This window comes from Schistocerca serialis, chromosome 2, assembly GCF_023864345.2.
Source record: "Schistocerca serialis cubense isolate TAMUIC-IGC-003099 chromosome 2, iqSchSeri2.2, whole genome shotgun sequence".
In the NCBI taxonomy this organism is placed as follows: Eukaryota; Metazoa; Arthropoda; class Insecta; order Orthoptera; family Acrididae; genus Schistocerca; species Schistocerca serialis.
This window is the reverse complement of record NC_064639.1, coordinates 828,859,385-828,881,332: the sequence shown is the minus strand read 5'-3', so window position 1 is coordinate 828,881,332 and position 21,948 is coordinate 828,859,385. Positions and strand designations below refer to the sequence as shown.

The following is a 21,948-nucleotide window of genomic DNA, read 5'->3' as shown; positions in this document are numbered from 1 at the left end:
ATGAGCAGTGTTCAGTAAGTAATGCAATATATTTTTTCCTTGGCCAACTTCGGTTGAAAAAAATGTATATTTTGTTGTGGGTCTTCGTGGAATATTCCCTCTTCAGCGCCAATATTCTCTTGAAGTTCCGATGGATGGCTGCGCTATACATACCCTTCAAAATGGCGTCTGTACTGGAGATGCTTTCCAAGCAGAGAGTTGTCACTGAGTTTCTTTTGGAGGGAACCTATAACATCGCAAACATTCATTAGCATTTGCAGGATGTCTACAAAGACCTGGCAGTGAGCGAAAGCAAGGAGGGTCGTTGAGCGAGGTGTCTTTCATCATCATAACAAATTCGTGCTAACTTGTCCAATGTCCCATGTGCCAGCCGGCTGCATACAGTTGTGACTCCTGCTATCTTGGAAGGTGCGGAAAGTTTCACTCGGGATGATCGACGGATCACAATGAAACATCTCATTACACAATGGAATGTCTCTGGTGGTTCTGCTGAAACACTCGTCCACCAGAATGAGATTTCCACTCTGCAGCGGAGTGTGCGCTGATGTGAAACTTCCCGGCAGATTAAAACTGCTGTGAGGACGGAGCGTGGGTCGTGCTTGGGTAGCACAGATGGTAGATCACTTGCCCGCGAAAAGGCAAAAGTCCCGAGTTCGAGTCTCGGTCGGGCACACAGTTTTAATCTGCCAGGAAGTTTCACTCGTCCACCAGTTGGGGTACTCAAACGTGTGTGCCCACTGAGTTCCTCGCTGCCTAACAGAAGACCATAAAGAGCGACGAAGGACCATCTGTGTGGAATTGCTTGCATGTGAGGAAACTGATCGTGACAATCTTCTGTCGAACATCGTCACAGACGATGAAACATGGGTTGATTACTTCAAACCCGAAGCAAAATCGCAATCCATCTCTCCTCCAAAGAAAAAGTTCAAAGCCATACTGGCAGTTAGTAAAGTCGTGGCGACTGCCTTCTGTGGCTCTGGAGAGGGTTATTCTGTTTGATGTCCTCTGAAGTGTACTGTGCTACACTCAGGAAATTAATTCAGTGTGTTCTTCGCCACAAAAATAAAACGAACTTCTACTTCTCCTTGACAATGCAAGGCCTCATAGGAGTATGCGCAGCCGAGAGGAACTCACAAAACCTCACTGGACTGTTCTTCCTCATCCACCATACATCACTTTTCGACTTTCATCTGTTTGGTCCTATGAAGCATGCACTGTGTGGCAAGCAGTATCTGAATGATGAAGAGGTTATTGATGCAATAAGACGTTGGCTCCGACCAGTAGAGTGGTATTCTCGATGCAAACAGGCGCTCTCAGTAAGGTAGCGTAAGGGGATTATGTTGAAAAACAGGGTTTTGTAGCCACAAGAGCGGGGAATAATATGGTTCATTGGAAACCTGAATAAGACCAACTAACTTTCAGAAAAAAAAGTTGCATTGCTTACAGAACGCCCCTCACGACACTAAGATTTCAAAGGATTTAGAAGTATAATGTCAAAACGAGTTACGGAGGTGACTCTAAGAAATTTATTGGTGTGGATATTAATGTAATTCCTAGTCGTATCACAAAGGAATATATGTCTTGACGCCAGACTTGTGTAAGAACAGTCGCTGCACCAGAACGAGAGCCTGTATGCCTACTGTGCTGAGCTGGTGAAGTTTGCTAGGGTAGCCGGTTCAGGTGAGGAGCTCCCACGACGGCAGGTGGGGCGCGAAGCTCATGGCGCTGTTGCGGGTGCCCGGTGGTAGGTGCGGGTTGGCGGCAGCCAGGTCGAACACGATGGCGCGCCCGCCGGCCATTAGCGCTGCCCATGTTCCGAACGTGCCGTAGCTCAGCACTGAGTGGTCGGCAGCCGACAGCACGGCCAGGTCGTGCACCGGCGAGCTGCTGCTGTTGTCAGACGTCAGGAAGACGCTACTGGGTGGGCTCCCCTCCTGCGAAAAACGGCCAGGCAACTAGAGCGCTCGCTACGTCCACAGGCATAGCAGTGGGCACATACGTCTTGTAACATAAACATTCCTCACGCAGCCATACATCCATAAAAACTTGATAGTTAAAACTCAGTCTTCTGAGCGCCGTAGTATGTGCTGTATAAGTTGCAGGACGCTGAAAATAGTAGGTATGTTCATTAATCGGTGCGTTCGCAAAGTATTCTAACAACCCTACCACAACAGAGGTCAAAAATTAATTATGATTGTAGTGTTGCTCACGCTGCTAAATATTGCATTTTTGGGCAACAACAAAGTTATATTATGTGGCAAGTGTCATTAGAGCACAGTTAATAAAGTCATTTCTTGAAATAATGGATAAACTAGGCACTCATCTTTTCGTGTTTCCCACGCTCGTCTCGTTGTGAACTCATGGCTCAATCGTCGAAAATCTAGGTAGTGATGATTCCAAGCTCGGATCCGAAGAGGCCTAGGTGTTATTCTGCGATATTCAAAAGTTTTATAGATGTGTTTCATAAACCATTCTTGAAGATTAAACTTTTGCAAGTTAGGACAAAGGTGATGTAAAAAAGTAATTAGCACTCCGAATTTAAGTTACACTTCTTTTTTTATTACTTTTGTTGCAATATCACGTAACTCGTTCCAAAACATCACTTCACAATATAAAACATACTTGAAAATATCTTCCTCACTGTTAAAGGTCACATTTCATAAACTGACTACAATTTGCGTCTTTTTAACATGACGACCAAAGCTTGACTCTCTAATAACCCCTTACGCGCCCAAAAATCAGAGTTACAAGTATGTCAAAGATGATAGTGACAAAGGAAAAAATACACATAACAATAATATCATTGCAATATATACATATCGATGCATCGAAGTACCTCTACATTAATGAAGTCAAATCTGAATGTTGTCACAGAAACATGTTAACTATTTTACAGAAACACAGTAGAATATTGCTGGTATCGAGAGGTTGAGGTGAGGTGCCGTAATGGTTACGTAATTCAAGTACCATTACAGTATGATGAAATAAATAATAGTCCCCCTTTCTGCCACCAGGTAAAAATACGGCGCTGTAAGCAATCAGAATGTTTGACGTCAGTATGCTGTCTTTCACTTCGCCAAATGTGTTGATTTCTTTTGTGAAGTGACTGTTGGTGTAAAGGGTTAAGAAGACTGAAGTTTTCCAAACGAAACGCAATGTCTACTAGGAAGAAATAGCGTCGCTGTTGGTAAAGTTGTTTTATCAGAACGGCAGCAATAGCGGCGCTGCGTTGTAGTAATATCGTCGACAGAAAGAGCTGTGAAGAGACCCCATGTCAGAAAATGGGCTAAAGAATACGATCAAGAAATATGAAGAAACAAATCAATTTGGTGACGCAGCAGAGGGAGGTGGCCCATTCCCATGGCGTTGCTGATGAAGCTGCTGTAGTTATACCCGATCGTTATACCCGATCGTCCAGTAAATGTTTGAAATTCTGCAGCCAGTGCTCGAGGTGTGTCACAGTTCAAAAGTTTTTCGGAGCATTATAAAATTGGCATCCTCACATGATTCAGAATTTTCACGAAATGAATACACAACATACCCTACAACGCCATGGCTTTGGCCTTCTATTTTGAATGCATGGAAATGGATAACAATGTGGCCAGGAGATGCTCTTTGGACAGACAAAGCACGTTTTACGCTGCATGGTGTCGTGAATGAACAGAACTGTCGCATATGGATTTCTACTCCGCCACGTGCTACGCAGGAGCATCCACTGCACTCAGCTTGTGTGACTGTGTGGTGTAATTTCACAAGCTCCTTCATTCTTGGTCCGTTTTTCTTTACCTTGTAGGCATGTTAGGTGCACATCGCCATCTGCACGTTATATGGATCTCCTTGTGCAACTCATAGTTCCAGTTGTCTGATAAGATCTGTTTTTGTCAACAATTTTAAAATCTGACTACTGACTTGTAGAGAAGTTGAAATCACAATTTTAGTGGCCATTAAATAGGCCTATAAATTTTCTTGAATGACAGTTTGAAGCTATCATATTTGAATTTGTGTAACTGTTTGTATCTCAGAGAGTTGTGACTGTACGAACCTGTTTGTAAACATTTTTTGCAAGGAAAAATTTAATTATTACTTTTGCATTCAGAAATTAAAAAGCTTTTCCCATTTTGTTAACACTATCTAAATAATTTGCACATTCATATGTTTCAAAAAATCAATTAGTTTTTGTAATTGTTGATAACTGAATAGTGTAGTTATTGAGAGCTAAGCGGTGTAATTGTTGAGGTTTAAATAGTGAATCGCCTCAGTGAATCAGTCTCGTCTCTTTCCCAGGCTTGACAGCGTTCGTTCGAGTTTTGTGCTTCTGAGAATGTAGAACTGACACATAGTCATATGGAACGGCGGTCCATTCTGGCGTTGTAAGTCGTACGCATATCCCCTGATGGACCAGGATTAATCTGTCTCCTCATTTCAAAATTAGAAAATAGCGAGTAACGCACAACGCAAAGCAAAGCAGAGTAAACAAAGCATACGGTACCAGCGGGAGCGGAGTTGTTCGCTGAGGTTGGCAGTATCGTAAACGTGGTAGATCGGACCTGACATCTAGCGGTATCTTATGTAACCATACCTCAAAACACCCCTACCTAAAACAACCATATTAAATACAAATTACACAACAGCATTAACCCTATAAGTGGGTATGACACATACACCCGTCCACGACCTGCACATTCTATGTGGCTTCAAAGAACAGATACGTTCACAGCATTCTGTGATCTGTAGTTAATGGTAATGACGAGTTTCAGGCTTGGTTCACAGACTAACGAGTGAAAACACTTGAGTTTGTCGGTATAGAGCGGCAAAATAGGAAGTTCTGTGACTTCATCAGAAAGGAAAAACTGAAGGATCGTAAATACGCAATGATGTATAGAAATTAGCAGACGTTGATGAACGATATGAGGAATGTCGTAATGATCAGCATGTTCGGTGGCTATTTCCACGGCGATGCACATTATGAAGTAAATTCAAAGAACGGTATCGTGCAAAAGTCTATGTCAACTTACGATGGCTCTTATTTTTCAAGCTTAACTTTCTTCTGTGTGACACCCACTAGTTTGGTTCCATTGTACAAAAATAACTTGCGTGTAATTTACCCACTGTAGGAAACAAGAAACCACTATTCCTAGTCCCCTACATTTGAAAAAAGAAATTAAAAAGTCACATGAAAATTTCACTTACTTTTGATCTCAAAAAATTTTGCACGGAAATAGATGATTAACCAGTAATGTTAAATTTAATAACTGAATTTTTAGTATAGACTTTAGTAACTCAATTTATAATACTATTATGTAAATCTTTGTGCAGAAAATAAGATGAGAAAACGAAATTTCTTTTGTAAATACTTATTCTTTGATAAAGTCACTTTTTATGATACGGAAACTAGCCGCGATACATCGATATGACTTTAAGCACCTACTGCTCCTGTTTCTCGTTTTTTTGTAAATTATCTATTGTAGTCTTCCATGAACTCGGTGCCACTTACTGCTGGATAATTTTCAACTTTCAGTTTGTGCTCCAGTTCTCGAAATTTCACCAAAGTTTCGTTTTCAAGCAGCTGCGAAGGATCTGTCGTAAGGAACCTGCCACTCAAGTCTAATATGTTGAAAATAGTCATGTTTTATTCGAAACAAACTGTTCGATCCGATTACTAATAATGTCAGGGATTTAATCGGATGCTACTTAATATTTTAATATTTTTTGTGAGGATCTGGATTTATTTATAGAACTTAGGCGAGACGGACATCCTTGAAAATCTACGTAGGAGAGGATGTGTCGGATCAAGATTTTGTAGGTGTGGAGGGCAGTGGAGAGATGCCATTCACAAGTTCATCCGGTTACTGTTTTTAGTGTAGTGTGAGTTTTCTGTTGGATGGTTAGAAGCTGAGGTTTCCATATAAGTTGCTGGCTGATGGTTAGTCCAAGACATTTTACTGTATTAGTTATCTTGATAGGATGATCGTAAATGGTAAGGTAGAAATCGCGAAGGCGGAAGGTGTGGGTGGGTTTGTCCTATAATTATTGCCTGGGTTTTGGAAGGGTTAATCTTGAAGAGTCCTCGTTTGTACTAGGAGGTAAAATGATTGAGATGGAGTTGGGGGGTTCGTTGGGATTTCTGCGGTGTAAGGCACAGGGCGAGGATAGTGGTGGTATTAGCCACTAAAGTAGGTGGGTGGCAGACGCGGTATGGTCATATCGGCAGTGTAGAGGATGTAAAGGAAAGGAGAAACGACGGAGTCTTGGAGCATACCTACAGTGGGATGTAAGGTATGGGAATCGGTACTGTTAACAGTCACAAAAGATGGGCGATTATTTAGGAAGAATACTATAAGATGGACATATTTAACTGGAAGTGTCTAAGCCTGCTGTTTGAAAAGGAAATTGCAATGCCATGTACGGTCATAACCTTTCTCTAGGTCAAGAGGGACAAAAACAGCGGATTTGTGATTGTTGAGCAAGTGGAATAAGAAATCAGTGATGTACAGGCGCTGATCATCAGAGGAAAAGTTAGAAGCCACACTGGTTAACGGGAAGAGGTGTTGTTGGTTCAGGTATTGTTGGATATGTTAGGAAAGGATGGATTCAAAGACCTTGATAAACACTGAGGCGAGTAGATGGGGCGGTACATGGCGGTACCAGTATGGGGTTTGTGTGGTTTGAAGAAAAGTAGGATTTTGGGGATTTTCCACAGCTCGTCATAGTAACCTTTAGAGAATATAGTAGTATAAAGGGTTGCAAGTGTGAGTAGAAAGGAGAGGGGGCATCCTTTGTGGTGCCGAGAGGTTATGCAGTCATGACCAGGGGAACTGCTGCATTTTTTATGAAGTACTCCTTTTATGTCGTATACTGTGATTGGTGTATTTAATTTTGTTTGTGGTATGTTATCGAAGTAGTGGAACATGGAAGTCAAGGGAGGGACAGTGGTATCTGTGCGCTCATGAATTATAGGTAACAGGGATTAATCAAAATGAGGATGATCACGAACTGAGAAGATGTCAGATAGATAGGTTTGCAACGTGGTCAATTTTTGCTCAGGATGTCAGATAGGCGATGATTATTGTGGAGGAGCATATAGTGAGGGATAGTGTAACTGCCAGTGAGTCGATAGAATGCCTTCCAGTACTTGGAAAAATTAATAGGTAGTGCATCTCTGGCGCCAGTCCCACCATTTCTTAGCATTTGATTAATCGTGGTGTCTCTCTGTATTTGCCAGTGTTGTATGAGTGTATCCTGGTCAAGGATTCTTAGAAAAGAGCGGTATAACCGACGGTAACCACAGCTGAGGAATAGAGCTCTTGGGGGAGAATGGGACGTTGAGAATGTATGAGGGTATACGATCCTTGGTAGACATGTGGGAGGATATAGCGCCGGGAAGGTCTATTGTGGGAAGGACGTAGCATGGGGTATGTCATCAGGCTGCTGGAAGGATAGAGGGTGTTTTCCAAATTGGATCAATGTATTTCCGGTAGTCTTGGACAACTTTTGGACGGAAGTAGTGATGGAGTGCTTGGGGACGAGATAGTACGTAGAAATGGTGAGAAGAACAGGTAGCTAGTCACTTCCAACTGGATTAAGGACTTCTGTAGTGTAGCATCCAATGAGATTGGGAGATGCCTGGACGACATCTGTAGCGCTGTTGCTTTCAGAACAGGTGTGCCGTGGGATGAGGACAGTGTCACCCTGGAGGGAGTCCGTAAACTGACGACGCAGCTGAAGTTCTGCAGGGGACCTACTGTGGATGTTGAGGACAGTGGAAAAAACATAGATGAAAGTCCATCTTTTCCCACACTTTACTAGGAACACTTCGCTGCTCCAGCGACCTACTGGTAATGGTGTTCTTGTTGCCACTCTGTGGACCAACATTTATTTGTCTTAGCGGCTGTGTTAACTACATTATTCTCGTAGTGCGTAAGCATATCACATACCTGAAAATCCCTGTTGAGTGCAGGTAGCAGAGTATTTTGACACCATTCACTGTCGTCGCTGGCCACAATGAAGGCGAGGGCAGCGGGCTCTGGCTCGAGCAGTTCGCGCATGCGCTTTGCCGCTCTGCGGTAGTAGCCCACCTCTGCCATATTTTTGGCATTGAATCTATGGATCAAGTATGAAGCGTAGTCCGAGCGACGAACATGTATACTGACCGTTAACACCTGCACACAACAATAGATAGCTTCTGTGACACATACTCTATCAATGTAAGATGAATAACTTAATATTGCTATTACACTCATAGCATGCATTCGAAATAAAATAAGGACTAACTAGAAATCTAAATTAGGTGGTTATACTTCAGAAATACCAATGTGCCTTTCATCATTTTACATCCTGACACAACCAGGGGTCCCTGAAGATAAATCATTTCAAACGCCAGACAAGTGTTATGAGATGAAACACCTGCAGCTTCTGCCCCATTACTTCTACCTAATCATTTATGGCAGTCCCAATCTTTAACTAACATGTTAAAACACCTCGGACTACCCCTTGCCTGTAATCTAACGTGAGAACCCCTACTATTAAGCAGACAATACACTAAAATTTCTAAAACTACACACATCAAAAAAAGTTCTGCATCACCTCGGTTCCGTGAGTTCCGGAACCTGCACATAAAATTGGAATAGAAATCAACATAAACATCATTTCCGCCCTTTCTATTGCTCATGAAAACCACACATTGCATGTTGTACCAACATACAGCGAGACCTTCAGAGGTGGTGGTCCAGATTGCTGTACACACCGGTACCTCTAATACCCGGTAGCACGTCCTCTTGCACTGATGCATGCCTGTATTCGTCGTGGCGTACTATCGACAAGTTCATCAAGACACTATTGGTACAGATTGTCTCACTCCTCAACGGCGAATCAGCGTAGATCCCTCAGAGTGGTTGGTGGGTCGCGTGGTCCATAAACAGCCCTTTTCAGTCTATCCCAGCCATGTTCGATAGGGTACACGTCTGGAGAATATGCTGGCCACTCTAGTCGAGCGATGTCGTTATCCTGAAGGAAGTAATTCAGAAGATGTGCACGTGGGGGCGCGAATTGTCGTCCATGAAGACGAATGCCTCGCCAATATGCTGCCGATATGGTTGCACTATTGGTCGGAGAATGGCATTCACTTATCGCACAGCCATTACGGCGCCTTCCATGACCACTAGCGGCGTACGTCGGCCCCACATAATGCCACCCCAAAACAGCACGGAACTTCCACCTTGCTGCACTCGCTGGACAGTGTGTCTAAGGCGTTCAGCCTGGCCGGGTTGACTCCAAACACTTCTCCGACGATTGTCTGGTTGAAGGGATATGCGACACTCATCGGTGAGGAGAACGTGATGCCAATCCTGAGCGGTCCATTCGATATGTTGTTGGGTCCATCAGTATCGCGCTGCATGTTGTCGTGGTTGCAAATATCGACCTCGCCATGGACATCGGCAGTGAAGTTGTGCATCATGCAGCCTATTGCGCACAGTTTAAGTCGTAACACGACGTCCTGTGGCTGCACGGAAAGCATTATTCAACATGGTGGCGTTGCTGTCAGGGTTCCTCCGTGCCATAACCCGTAGGTAGCGGTTATCCATAGCAGTAGTATCCCTTGGGCGACCTGAGCGAGGCATGTCATCGACAGTTCCTGTCTCTCTGTATCTTCTCCATGTCCGAAAAACATCGCTTTGGTTCACTCCGAGACGCCTGGACACTTCCCTTGTTGAGAGCCTTTCCTGGCACAAAGTAACAATGCGGACGCGATCGAGCCGCGGTATTGACCGTCTAGGCATGGTTGAACTACAGACAACACGAGCCGTGTACCTCCTTCCCGGTGGAATGACTGGAACTGATCGGCTGTCGGACCCCCTCCGTCTAATAGGTGCTGCTCATGCGTGGTTGTTTACATCTTTGGGCGATCTCTGAACAGTAAAAGGGACTATGCCTGTGATACAATATCCACGGTCAACGTCTATCTTCAGGAGTTCTGGGAACCGTGGTGATAAAACTACTAAAACGGGGACAGTATCTCTCCAATTTATTTTACATCTACAATGTCTTTATCTAAGCCATTTTTCCTGTTACTGAAATATTTAGCATTATTTATGGGATTCTGTTAAGTTTTCTTCAGATATTTGTAATATCGTTAATTCCTCAATTAGAAGATTTTAACTGAATGTTGTGATTTAAAAAATTAACTGTTTTGGAAAAACTCAAAAGCAGGAAATTGTGTTATTTTGGTATTTAAAATTTATATTTTCTGAATAAATTTAGGAATGATATTCTCAGACGAGGAACCGTTTTGAAATCCAAACAGTGAAGCACTGAATACATTTTTCTGTTCAAATATTTTTCTCCAATATATATTTATATAATTAACTGATATATACAATGTATACATTATTCAGTTCATAGCATAATAATACTAAGAGTCTAGAAGACGTTGAACACATCAGAAAAATATAACACAGAATATAGATTGTACCTTGCTACTAATAGTCTTAGATTTGGTTAGTTGAATGAATATAGCTTTATAATCTGGGCTCAAGTATATCATACTGATGTTATAGAAATTCTTTATAAGACTGGTGTCTTTTATCTGGGACATTCTCTGCTGGATCTTAAGAGACACTGTTATTAGGATTCGATTTAAAATGCTTGTTACAAAAGATTTATTCCCTTACAAACATTCGAAAATAAATGCTAGTAAGAAAATTGGATGGTACTCTTCTTTCCTGTCATATTTCTAGTGAAGAGGATCAGTAATGGTATTTTTAATTAGTTTGTAAAACTTTCCCGTATTTGTGATTCAGTACACACATCACTAAAGACACAATCTCTTACATTGCAAAGACCTGAGGTTTGTTCAAAAATTCTTAAACAAAACAGACTCCATCGATTTCGGGTGAGTAGGTAATTAGAAAAAATATCGGAGGCCTTAGAACTTGAATGCACCTCGTATAAGAGCGAGATGAGCCATCGAAAATGAGAATGCTGCTACATTAATAACTGGTGTAACCGCCAGGATGTTGAATACAAGTATACAAACGTGCATGCATTGTGTATTATAGTGCCGGGCGTCAGCTTGTTGGACGGAGTGCTACGTCTATTGCACTTGGTTGGTCAGTACAGGGACGGTTAATGCTGTTTGTGGATGACGCTGGAGTTGTCGTCCGATGATATCCCGTATGTACTCGATGAGAGACAGACCTGGTGATCGAGCACGCCAGGGCAACATGTTGACATTCTGTAGAGCGTGTTGGGATATAACAGTGGTATGTGTTCGAGCGCTGTCTTCATGGAAAACAACAGCTGGTATGCTTTTCGTGAGTGGCACCACAACAGGTCGCATCAGCAGTCTCACACACAAATTTCCAGTCAGGATGCGTGGGATGATCACAACAGTGCTCCTGCTGCCATACGACAGCGCACCCCAGACCATAAATCCAGAAGTAGGTGCAGCAAGTCTAGCACGCAGACAGCTGTTCGGAAGCCCTTAATTGACCTCCTTCTAACCAATGCACAGCCATCACCGGCACCGAGGCAGAAGCAGCTTTCACCACCAAACACAACAGGCCTCAACCCTGCCCTCCATTGAGCTCTCGCTTGACACTACTGTAGTTGCAAGTGGCGCTGGTTTGGAGTCAGCGGAATGCGCGCTACAGGGCGTCTGGATCGAAGCTATCCTTGAAGCAACCGATTTGTGTCAGTTAGTTATGTCGCTGTGGTGCGAACTGCTGCTCAGATTGCTGTTGCAAGTGCAGCACAATGCAACAGAGCCAAATGCCGAACACAATGGTCTTCCCTCACGGTAGTGCCAGGTGGCCATCCGGAGCCCATTCTTCTTGCGACTATACGTTCTCGTGAGCACCGCTGCCAGCAATCATGTACAGTGGCTACATTCCTGTCAAGCTTTTCTGGAATATCGCAGAAGGAACACCAGCTTCTAGTAGCCCTAGTACATGACCTCGTTCAAATTCAGTGAGTTGTTGGTAATGGCTACTTTGTCGCATTAAACTCATTCCTGAATAACGTCAGCTAACGCTCACGACCGTTAAAGTGTGTATTTAAAACAAACCTGATTTTTATCCTCATGGTTGCGCTACTAACGCCACTCGTGTACGACTGGAGCGAAATTATAATAATCTTTCAGATAAAGAAACACGCCTACCAACTTATATTTATGTCAGACAACTCCTTCTTCGTGTTGCGAATTTTTTGTTTCGTCAGTTTAGTTACGTTCTACACCGCCATGCTACAAACTACAATTCGGTGCCCTCTAGTGGGTGGGAGAGGGTTGCAACTTGCGTCACCGAAGTAGGAGTAACATACATGACATATAATGCCCCAACTGATTTTGAGGACAGAATGAAAAGTTCAGAGGCATTACTTTTCAGCACGTCTTTGTAAATTTTGTCCGGCGGCAATTGCAGAGTGAATTTTTTCCACGGTAACGCCTGTGTGGTATGTGGCAAGTAATTCACGGCCGTCGGATGGATTTCCGGCCGCCAGGCGCACCATTACGTGTCCGCGTAGACTCTACAGTAACTCAATGGTTATGTGGCATACGTTATACTGCTGCTGTCACTTTTTATTAATATTTGATTACCATAATGCATTTCGGCAGCTTGCTGCTATCATCAGGTGCATTATACAGTCACACACCAGATGATAGGTTATGTACATTAGCTGTGTATGCCAGTGGGGTTAAGAATCGAAAAATAAACCTGTGTGGAAGGATAAATCTGTTACAGTGTGTACATTATGTGAATAGCATGATTAGGTAATATATTAATACATTTACTTACATTTCTACTGGTGATTTCATTTTCTGGCACACAGAGCACAGTAACAGGTAAATCACAACTTAGCATTTTCGCAAACATCTGTTTATATGATACTTCCTGGCAGATTAAAACTGTGTGCTGGACCGAGACTCGAACTCGGGACCTTTGTCTTTCGCGGGCAAGTGCTCTACCAACTGAGCTACCCAAGCACGACTCACGCCCCGTCCTCACAGCTTTACTTCTGCCAGTACCTCGTCTCCTACCTTCCCAACTTTACAGAAGCTTTCCTGCGAACCAGGTTGGGAAGGTAGGAGACGAGGTACTGGCAGAAGTAAAGCTGTGAGGACGGGGTGTGAGTCGTGCTTGGGTAGCTCAGTTGGTAGAGCACTTGCCCGCGAATGGCAAAGGTCCCGAGTTCAAGTCTCGGTCCGGCACACAGTTTTAATCTGCCAGGAAGTTTCATATCAGCGCACATTCCGCTGCAGAGTGAAAATCTCATTCTGGAAACATCCCCAGGCTGTGGCTAAGCCATGTCTCCTCAATATCCTTTCTTTCAGGAGTGCTAGTTCTGCAAGGTTCGCAGGAGAGCTTCTGTCAATTTGGGAAGGTAGGAGAGGAGGTACCGGCAGAAGTAAAGCTGTGAGGGAGGGGCGTGAGTCGGGCTTGGGTAACTCAGTTGGTAGAGCACTTGCCCGCGTAAGGAAAAGGTCCCGAGTTCGAGTCTCGGTCCGGCACACAGTTTTAATCTGCCAGGAAGTTTCATATCAGCGCTTACTCCGCTGCAGAGTGAAAATCTCATGCTGATCTGATTACATGTTTCCAAAGAGTTTTAAAATCTAAGATAAACTACTTACAATTTAAAAGACTGTTAACATCTTTCCAGAGAGTTATAAAGTCTAAGCTAAATTTGGCAATGTGGAGAATGTTACATGGATACTTAATGAAAGGTATTCTGTCAATGAAATAAACATTTAATCTTGGAGAAGTTTACTTTCAAGCTTATTATTTAATAACACATCTCCATGTGCTGTGCCATGAATGAAGATTTCCGGTTTTTCGTACAAATCCATTTGGTGCCCTTTATTCTTTTTATGTAATATATGAAGTTCATTCGCAATATCATGGAATGGGTAGCCTGTTTTTTTTATGTGGGTGGCTATGCTGATCTATTGTAGTTGTTAGTGTGGTAAGCATTTATATGTTCATTATATCTTGTTTGTAAGTCTCTACCAGTTTGGCCTATATAGAGGGATCTGCAGGTATTACATACTATTTTGTAGATGCCACATTATGAGTGTATAGCCATCTGTGTGTATAAATTGTGTCTCAGTGTGTGTTGCAGTTTGCTGTGTGCTGTAAAGGCAATGTTAATGCCGTGTGGTCTGAGGTTTGCTGTTTTGTAGGAGAGTTTGCCTGCGAAAGGTATGCAAGCCGTGGGTTTCTTTTTCATTTCATGTGTGGAAGGTGGTTTATTACTGTTTTTTCCTTTTTTCCATAAGGTTATCAATTACTACTTCATCATAGCCATTTTGCTGAAGCTATTTGTTTTATTATGCAGAGTTCATCAAGATGTGCATATTTATCCATTGGTATATTGTTGGCTCTGTTAATTAGTGCTCTGTATGCAGCAAGTTTGTGTGTTGTGGGGTGACAGAATGAGCTGTGTATGGTGGTATCTGTTGCTGTTGCCTTCCTGTAAACTTTGAAGATGTGTGAGTTGTTTTCTTTACTGATGTTTAGACCAAGGAAATTGATGCTACCATTGCTCTCGTATTCCACTGTGAATTTTATATTTCCATCTTGTTTATTGAGTGTGTCGAGTATGTTGTTAATATCATTTGTGTCACCATCTACCAGGAATAAAGTATCATCAACATAACGTTTATAGTAAATGCTTTTATCCATAGAGCTTGATTTTTTAGCAAGAGTATTTTGTTCATGGTTGTTAATATATAAGTTGGCAATTGTACAAGCTAACATTCTCAGACCATACGGCATTAACATTGCCTTTACAACACACAACGAACTGCAACACATGCTGAGACATGGTTTACACACACAGATGGCTATACACTCACAATCAAGCATCTACAAAATAGTATGTAATACCTGCAGATCCCTATATATGGGCCAAACTGGTAGCGACTTCCATACAAGATATAATGAACACATAAATGCTTACAACACTAATAATTACAATAGATCAGCATAGTCACCCACATAAAAGACACAGGCCGCCCATTCCATAATACTGAGAATATCTTCATATATTACATAAAAAGAATAAGGGCCACGAAATGCACTTACATGAAGAACTGGAAATCTTCATTCATGGCACAGCACATGGAGATGTGTTATTAAATGATTAGCTTGAAAGTAATAATGTAAACTTTTTCAAAAACTTCTCCAACACTAAATGTTTATTTCATTGACAGAATACCTTTCGTTAAGAACTCATGTACCATTCTCCATATTGCCAATACATCTAGATAAAAGTCATCATTTTCACTACAGATATACATTACTGTGTTGTAAGTAGTTTAGCTTAGATTTTATAACTCTTTGGAAAGATGTTAACAATCTTTGAAATTGTAAGTAGTTTATCTCAGATTTTAAAACTCTTTGGAAGTATGTAAACAGATGTTTGTGAAAATGCTAAGTTGTGATTCACCTGTTACAGTGCTCTGTGTGCCAGCAAATGAAATCGCCAACAGAAATGTCAGTAAACGTATTCATATATTGCCTAATCATGTTATTCACATAATGTAGACACTTGAACACCTTTATCCTTCCACACACGTTTATTTTTCGATTCTTAACCCCACTGGCACACACAGCTAATGTACATAACTTATCAGCTGATGTATAAGTAACTATATAATGCACCTAATGATGGCATCAATCTGCCGAAATGCATTGTGCTAATAAAATATTAGTAAAAAGTGACTGCAGCAATATAAATTATTCCTCATAATGTTATAATGCAGTCGCAGACCTCAAACAACATCAATAACATGGGTAAATTTAAACTCAGTGGTTGTCAAATGCTTTTGCTCAAGAACCAGTACTGACATTGTGAGACGGCACGTCATGCCCCTTGCGTAACGATCTCGTTATTAATTAGTAACCTACATAAATGAGCCCCCAATTGAGTACCTATAGTAAGGGGGCGATAAACTAGCCGCTGGGCCCCCAGTAATGACTGTTAGAAGTCGGCAGCATTCGGAATATTTCGTGTCAACGGTTCTCTATTTCAGACTGCTTGCCCCCGAAGCTATCCCAAAGCTGAGAGACTGTAATTGCCTGACGAAATGTTGTTGTGTTGTTTCTGTGAGCGGATGATTAATTGATTAATAACAATAATTGTTCTTAAATTTAAATCGTGTATGCAGTATGAGACAAGATCGTAAATGTTTACTAAATAATGTGAACATCATTTTCCTTCTACCCTTTGCGTTGTATTACAACAGCCTTAATTTCTTATTTCTGTGTTACAAATATGTACGGCATGTGACTATAACCGTCCCTGTAATGAAAATTTACGAGTCCATGTCACCTCAGTGCCAGACTTTATACCATAACAGCTGATCGTTACGAGGCAGGCACGCCCGGGAGTTGTCATTACTGGAAGAAATAAACTATCTTCCTGTCACACCCTCAAACCCCGCAGTGTACGCGCTACCGACCCCTCTGCCCCTGTGGTAAAAATTCAACAGCAGCTCGTGGCCGAATTAGCGAACGTCAATTAAAATTCACCACATCTTAAAATATTACAGTCTCTGTAAGTATTTCTGTTTACTACTGAGCAATAATATTACAGTGAGGTGACAAAGTCATGAGATAGTGATTGCACGCATACAGATGGCGACAGTATGGCGTACACAAGGTATAATATGGCAGTGCACTGCCAGAGCTGTCATTTGTTCTCACGTGGCTAACGTGAAAAAGTTTCCGACGTGATTATGGCCGCACGACGGGATTTAACAGATTTTGAATGCGGAATGGTAGTTGGAACTAGAAGCATAGGGACATTCCATTTAGGAAATCATTCGGGAATTCAATATTACGCGATCCACACTGTGTGCCGAGAATACCACATTTCAGGCATTACCTCTCACCAGGGACTACGCTGCGACCGACGGCCTTCACTTAACGACCGAGAGCAGCGGCGTTTGCGCAGAGTTGTCAGAGTTAATAGGCAAGCAACACTGTGCGAAATAACTGCAGAAATCAGTGTGGGACGTACGACGAACGTATCCGTTAGGACAATGCGCCGAGATCTGGCGTACAACGGGCTGCGGCAGCGGACGACCGACGCGAATGCCTTTGCTAACAGCACGAAATCGCCTGCAGCACCTCTCCTGGACTCTTGACCATATCTGTTGGAACTGGAAAACCGCGGCCTACTCAGATGAGTTCGATTTCAGTTGACAAGTGCTGATGGTGGGATTCGCGTGTAGCGCAAACCGCATGAAACCATGGACCCAATTTGTCAACAAGGTACTTAGCAAGCTGGTGTTGGCTCCGTAATGGTTCAAATGGCTCTGAGCGCTATGAGACTTAACATCTTAGGTCATCAATCCCCTAGAACTTAGAACTACTTAAACCTAACTAATCTAAGCACTTGGTTCGCTGGATACGTTCGACTACAATCATGGACTTCATGTTCACAAAGAACGATGGAATCTTTAAGGATGGCAATGTGCCGTGTCACAGGCCGCAATTATTCGGGAATGGTTTGAAGAACATTCTGGAGATTTCGAACGAATGGCTTGGCCACCCATATCTCCCGACATGTATCCTATCGCACATTGACGGGATATAATCGAGAGGTCAGTGCGTGCACAAAATCCAGCACCGCCAACACTTTTGCAGTTACGGATTGCTATAGAGGCAGCATGTATCAACATTCCTGAAGTGGACTTCCAACTATGAGGGTCCGACACGGTGTTAGAAGGTATCCGATTACTTTTGTCACCACAGTGTTTACTCTTAAGAATCTCAGCTGTTAGTTGTTACGTGCGTATTGTTAATAAAACGCGGCTGACAACCGCGGGCAGCACGAATACTGAATTCGAGCGGCATGCGTTCCGCGGGCCACAGTTTGACGACCACTGCTTTAACTCGACTTACGTGAGGTGGTCGCCGGCTCGTGTGTTTGCCGCCTCGACGGAGAGCCCAGTAAAATCAGCTCCGTGCTAGACGTGTTAATGACAAACACACGTGATATTCATCCAATGTGCATTGTCAATATCCCACTACTGATTGTACAAAACAAGTAATTTGAGTTGTAGACAGTAGCTCATTAATAATGAAACGTTATTTTCGACTGGACCTTCTTGATGACTCCATGTCATGCCACAAGCGCTGATATACCCAGTTTTTTTCCATGCCACATGACAAATACCTGTTATCTATTAATTGTATAGTTACCTGGACTGTAGATTTGCATTTAGTAAAGAACAAAAGTATACACATCTCTGCAGTTACACTTAGCAACTAATCTTTGCACCTCTGCGATATTTCGACTACATAATTTTACAGTATTTCCTAAACTGACGCTCCATAGATAACTGCATGTTTCAGGAAATTACTTCTCACTGATTGGATAATCCTCCAAGCAGGAAGATATTTTACTTCCCGTCTGTCAGGAAGTCCTCAGTCTAGCCTCAAATATGGCGAATCGGTACGCATGCAACAGTGTGCACTTCCAATTTGTTCCAAAAAGTCGCGCATGAAAACTGGATTCTTCCGAGGCTCATACGTCGGGTTGTATTGGTGAAAGAAAGGTGGGGTCAAGCGTTCGAGATAGCCGTTGGGCAAGGGGCGATTTTTATACTCAACGGAAGGATCCTCTTAGCGTCACTATCATACAGTACAGGATCAAAGCATTAATATTACAAACATCCTCCTACTTAAGTGAATGGAGAAAATTGGTTGGTTCTTTTTGTATTTGATGAGTTAAACGGTTGGCCTTAAGCAGCTTATGAAGGCACCGTGAGTTCATGAGCGGTTCCTTAGAAAACTCAAACCATTGGTTTTTTTTACTATTTTTTCACTCCAAAGCCGAGCCGCGGACCGTAAGACAACTATACACAACACATGGCTGAAATTTTTACGATGTATTACTGAGATCACTATCTCAAACAGCCTTGAATATTTTCTTGATATCTTTACCTGTTTCCGAAATACGGAGGTTCAAATTTATCTTACATATCCACCTAAAATACGTACGTAAAATCCGGTGTGAGATGAAATCAAAATACTAAATAACAGCAACAAAATGCTCAAATTTTAACTTTATAATACCGAGGCATTTACCTAGATATGCCATCTCCCCATTTTCAAAAATCTTTGTCGTTATTGTAAAAAATCCCAAAAACGTAGTTTTCGGATACCATAACCGATCCCCAGCTTCCAAGACGGCTATGCACAGAAAATGGATGTAATTTTTACGGTATATAAGCTTAAGATGCAAACCTCGAACAATCTCGAAAATTTTCGTGATATCTTTATTCGTTTCCGAGATACAGAGGTTCAAAATTACTCTCCTTGTACACGTGAAATATGCACGTAGAATCTGGTGTGAGGCGAAAACGTAATTCATAAAGTGAAGTAGGACGGGGAAACATGCTGTAAAGCGTTTTCATTATCACCATAAAGGTTTGAGGACACCATAGTAGTACTGAAGCACACGCAAAATTTTTGTGCATGTAAAATCCGGTCTGAGGTGTATTGAAACAATTTCACATAAGTAAACTGTCAAAATTTTACTGACCCTTAATGTTCTTTTCATATGAGTAACATACCGTGCTGTGGCAGGGAAAGGAAGCGAACCAGAGGAAAAATGTTCTTACCGGAGTACAGAAAAGGCGAATATGCTCCTGGTTAAAAGATGCTGACTTGAAAGTTCTGGGAGACAACTGCCTGGGACCAACTGCCTCATTATACGTTCCTCAGCAGCTTTAAAAATTTTCCAAACAATTTTGGCACACAAACATATGCAAGCTTTTTTATGCTGAGAGAGAAGGAGATAGTGGCAGTGGGATAGAGACGAAGAAGTAATAAATACTAGTATATAGTAGACGGTGGTTACATTGCGGAAATAGCGGAGGAGACAGCGCCAGTGAGAGACAAGGAGAGGGACATAGAGGCAGTGGAACGTAGTTGACAGTGACAGAACAGTGCTAGGAAGACAGTGAAAGCAGTACTGATGATAGTAGAATAAAGGGAAGGAAAAAGTGGAAGTTGGTGAGAGGTAGTGATAGTGAAATACAGAGTCTATGACAGTGACAACGAGGAAAATAGGGAGAGAGAGAGAGAGAGAGAGAGAGAGAGAGGAGATACGGCAGCAGTAGGAAGGAATGAATGAGGTAATAGCAGTAAGAGAGAGCAAGAGGGAGACAGTAACAATGTGAGGAGACATTGCAGTAGGACAGAACGAAGGAGACTGTGGCTGTGAGACCAGAGACTCTGAACAGATAGACACAATGAGACAATGACAATGAGTTGGGCTGAATGAATGAGTGAGAATGAGCAAGCGGGAGTGGAAGCGATGCACTAGTGGGCGTAAGTGAATTACAGTTAGGGGACTTTTTGGGAGTCTGAGATGAGTTACATGTTAAAAAGAGCGCGAATATGTTCGCACGTCAAAATTTTTGGGAAGCTTTTAAAGGTGCTGAGGAAGTAGAAGAAGGCAGCTGCCACCCCACTTTTCGGTCAGAGTCTTTTAAACAGGAGCATATTCCCCTCATTTGTGCTCGATGCTATCATTTTTCCTCCGATATCCCATATGAACCAATATTGTAAACAAGTCGTTTATGCCATACTGACTTGAAAACTATCGTCATGGCGAGAAACACGTAATCAGTTTGCTTATATTCAGCTCTTAGCTTACTGTAGATCGATTGTAACTATAAATGTAATTTGGTTTCTTGAGATCATGTTTCTTTTTATTTTTTCACAGATAAAAGTGAGTGATGTTGAACAGTAGTCCTCTAGAGAATTACTGTTAACATACTGTAGATGGGTGTGACCAACAATCACAATGATTTACATTTCCCAAGGGGCCTGCGAGAAAACGTCATTATCAGTGGTACTCATTCATTTGCATATTCCATATAGAATCTGACAGGAAATCTGCCGGGACCCAGGATCTACTTCCAACTAGATAATCATAACGTTCCTTTTTTGTGAAGGGACGAGTGAAGATTAAATTGCTATTAACAACTGATTTTTTGGACCATTGAGATCCTCAACACGTTACCGAAGTTTCCTATGGTGTGAGACAGTTCATGCAATACGATGTCGCAACGATACCAGGCTTTTGATTTTTCTCTTCTGGTAGCCAAATTGTTCAAGTGGTATTTGCCTATGTACTCTTTCACTCTCTTTATATGTTGTGCTACAGGTGGTGTTTCTTGAAACTTTTTGTTAACACTGTTTGTATTTCGAAGAAAGCGTGGGGATACATGGCACAATTAACTATTCTATTGGATGTATACCTCTTTAATACGTCAAATAATTTCTTATGTTCAGCCATAGTTCCTTTGCACGTGCCATGGTGGACTTAAATGTTTCTAGTTTCATGTTTCCGACATAAAGAGACCCCTGCTGGTGTGGTATGTGTCACGAATAAAGTTCGGTGCTTATTGTTGTAGTTTTTAGTGTGCTGGTCATCATTGTTGGTACGAATGTGCCAATATTACTGTCGAACTTCAGTCTGAACGACCTCAATAACGTTAAAAACTGACGTTTTTCAGTGACAGCTTGTTTGTGAAATAGCTGCTGTAGACAGTTTCAGAGGTTTATCTTGTCTACCGCTTATGATCTCTAATTACAACTTATCTGGAGAACCTAATTATTATTTAATTGAAGTTTATCAGAAATTTACCGTTAGTGCAGTAGGTGAACGAAAACTTCAGTCAACCGTTGGTAGTAAATGTAGCCGAAACTATTTCTGTGCATGTTCCTTGTATACCTCAATTGTTGCACGATTCTTAGGAACTTCCATGAATACACCACTACTATTTTCAGTAACTATGTTTAACAGAAAGATGTAACATGTATCAATTTGAGCATTAGTCATATTTCAGTGTCAGATATTCTGTACAGTACACCTATTTAAAGTATTGTTTACATTCTCACTTGAATTTGACGTGTAATATCCAAATATTCC

At 42.0% G+C, this 21,948-nt stretch overlaps 1 protein-coding gene across 1 annotated transcript in view; it reads right to left on the bottom strand.

Annotated features, from left to right (window-relative positions):
* Window positions 1-1,676: 1,676 nt before the first annotated feature.
* The window catches only part of LOC126456447 (galactoside alpha-(1,2)-fucosyltransferase 2-like), a 127,172-nt gene continuing 106,900 nt past the window's right edge, over window positions 1,677-21,948 (bottom strand). Inside the window, exons 5-6 of the mRNA XM_050092197.1 lie at window positions 7,935-8,159; window positions 1,677-1,934 (exon numbers count right to left, since the gene is read on the bottom strand). Coding sequence (XP_049948154.1) covers window positions 1,677-1,934; window positions 7,935-8,159 — 483 coding nt within the window. The remainder of the gene's footprint in view (window positions 1,935-7,934; window positions 8,160-21,948) is intronic.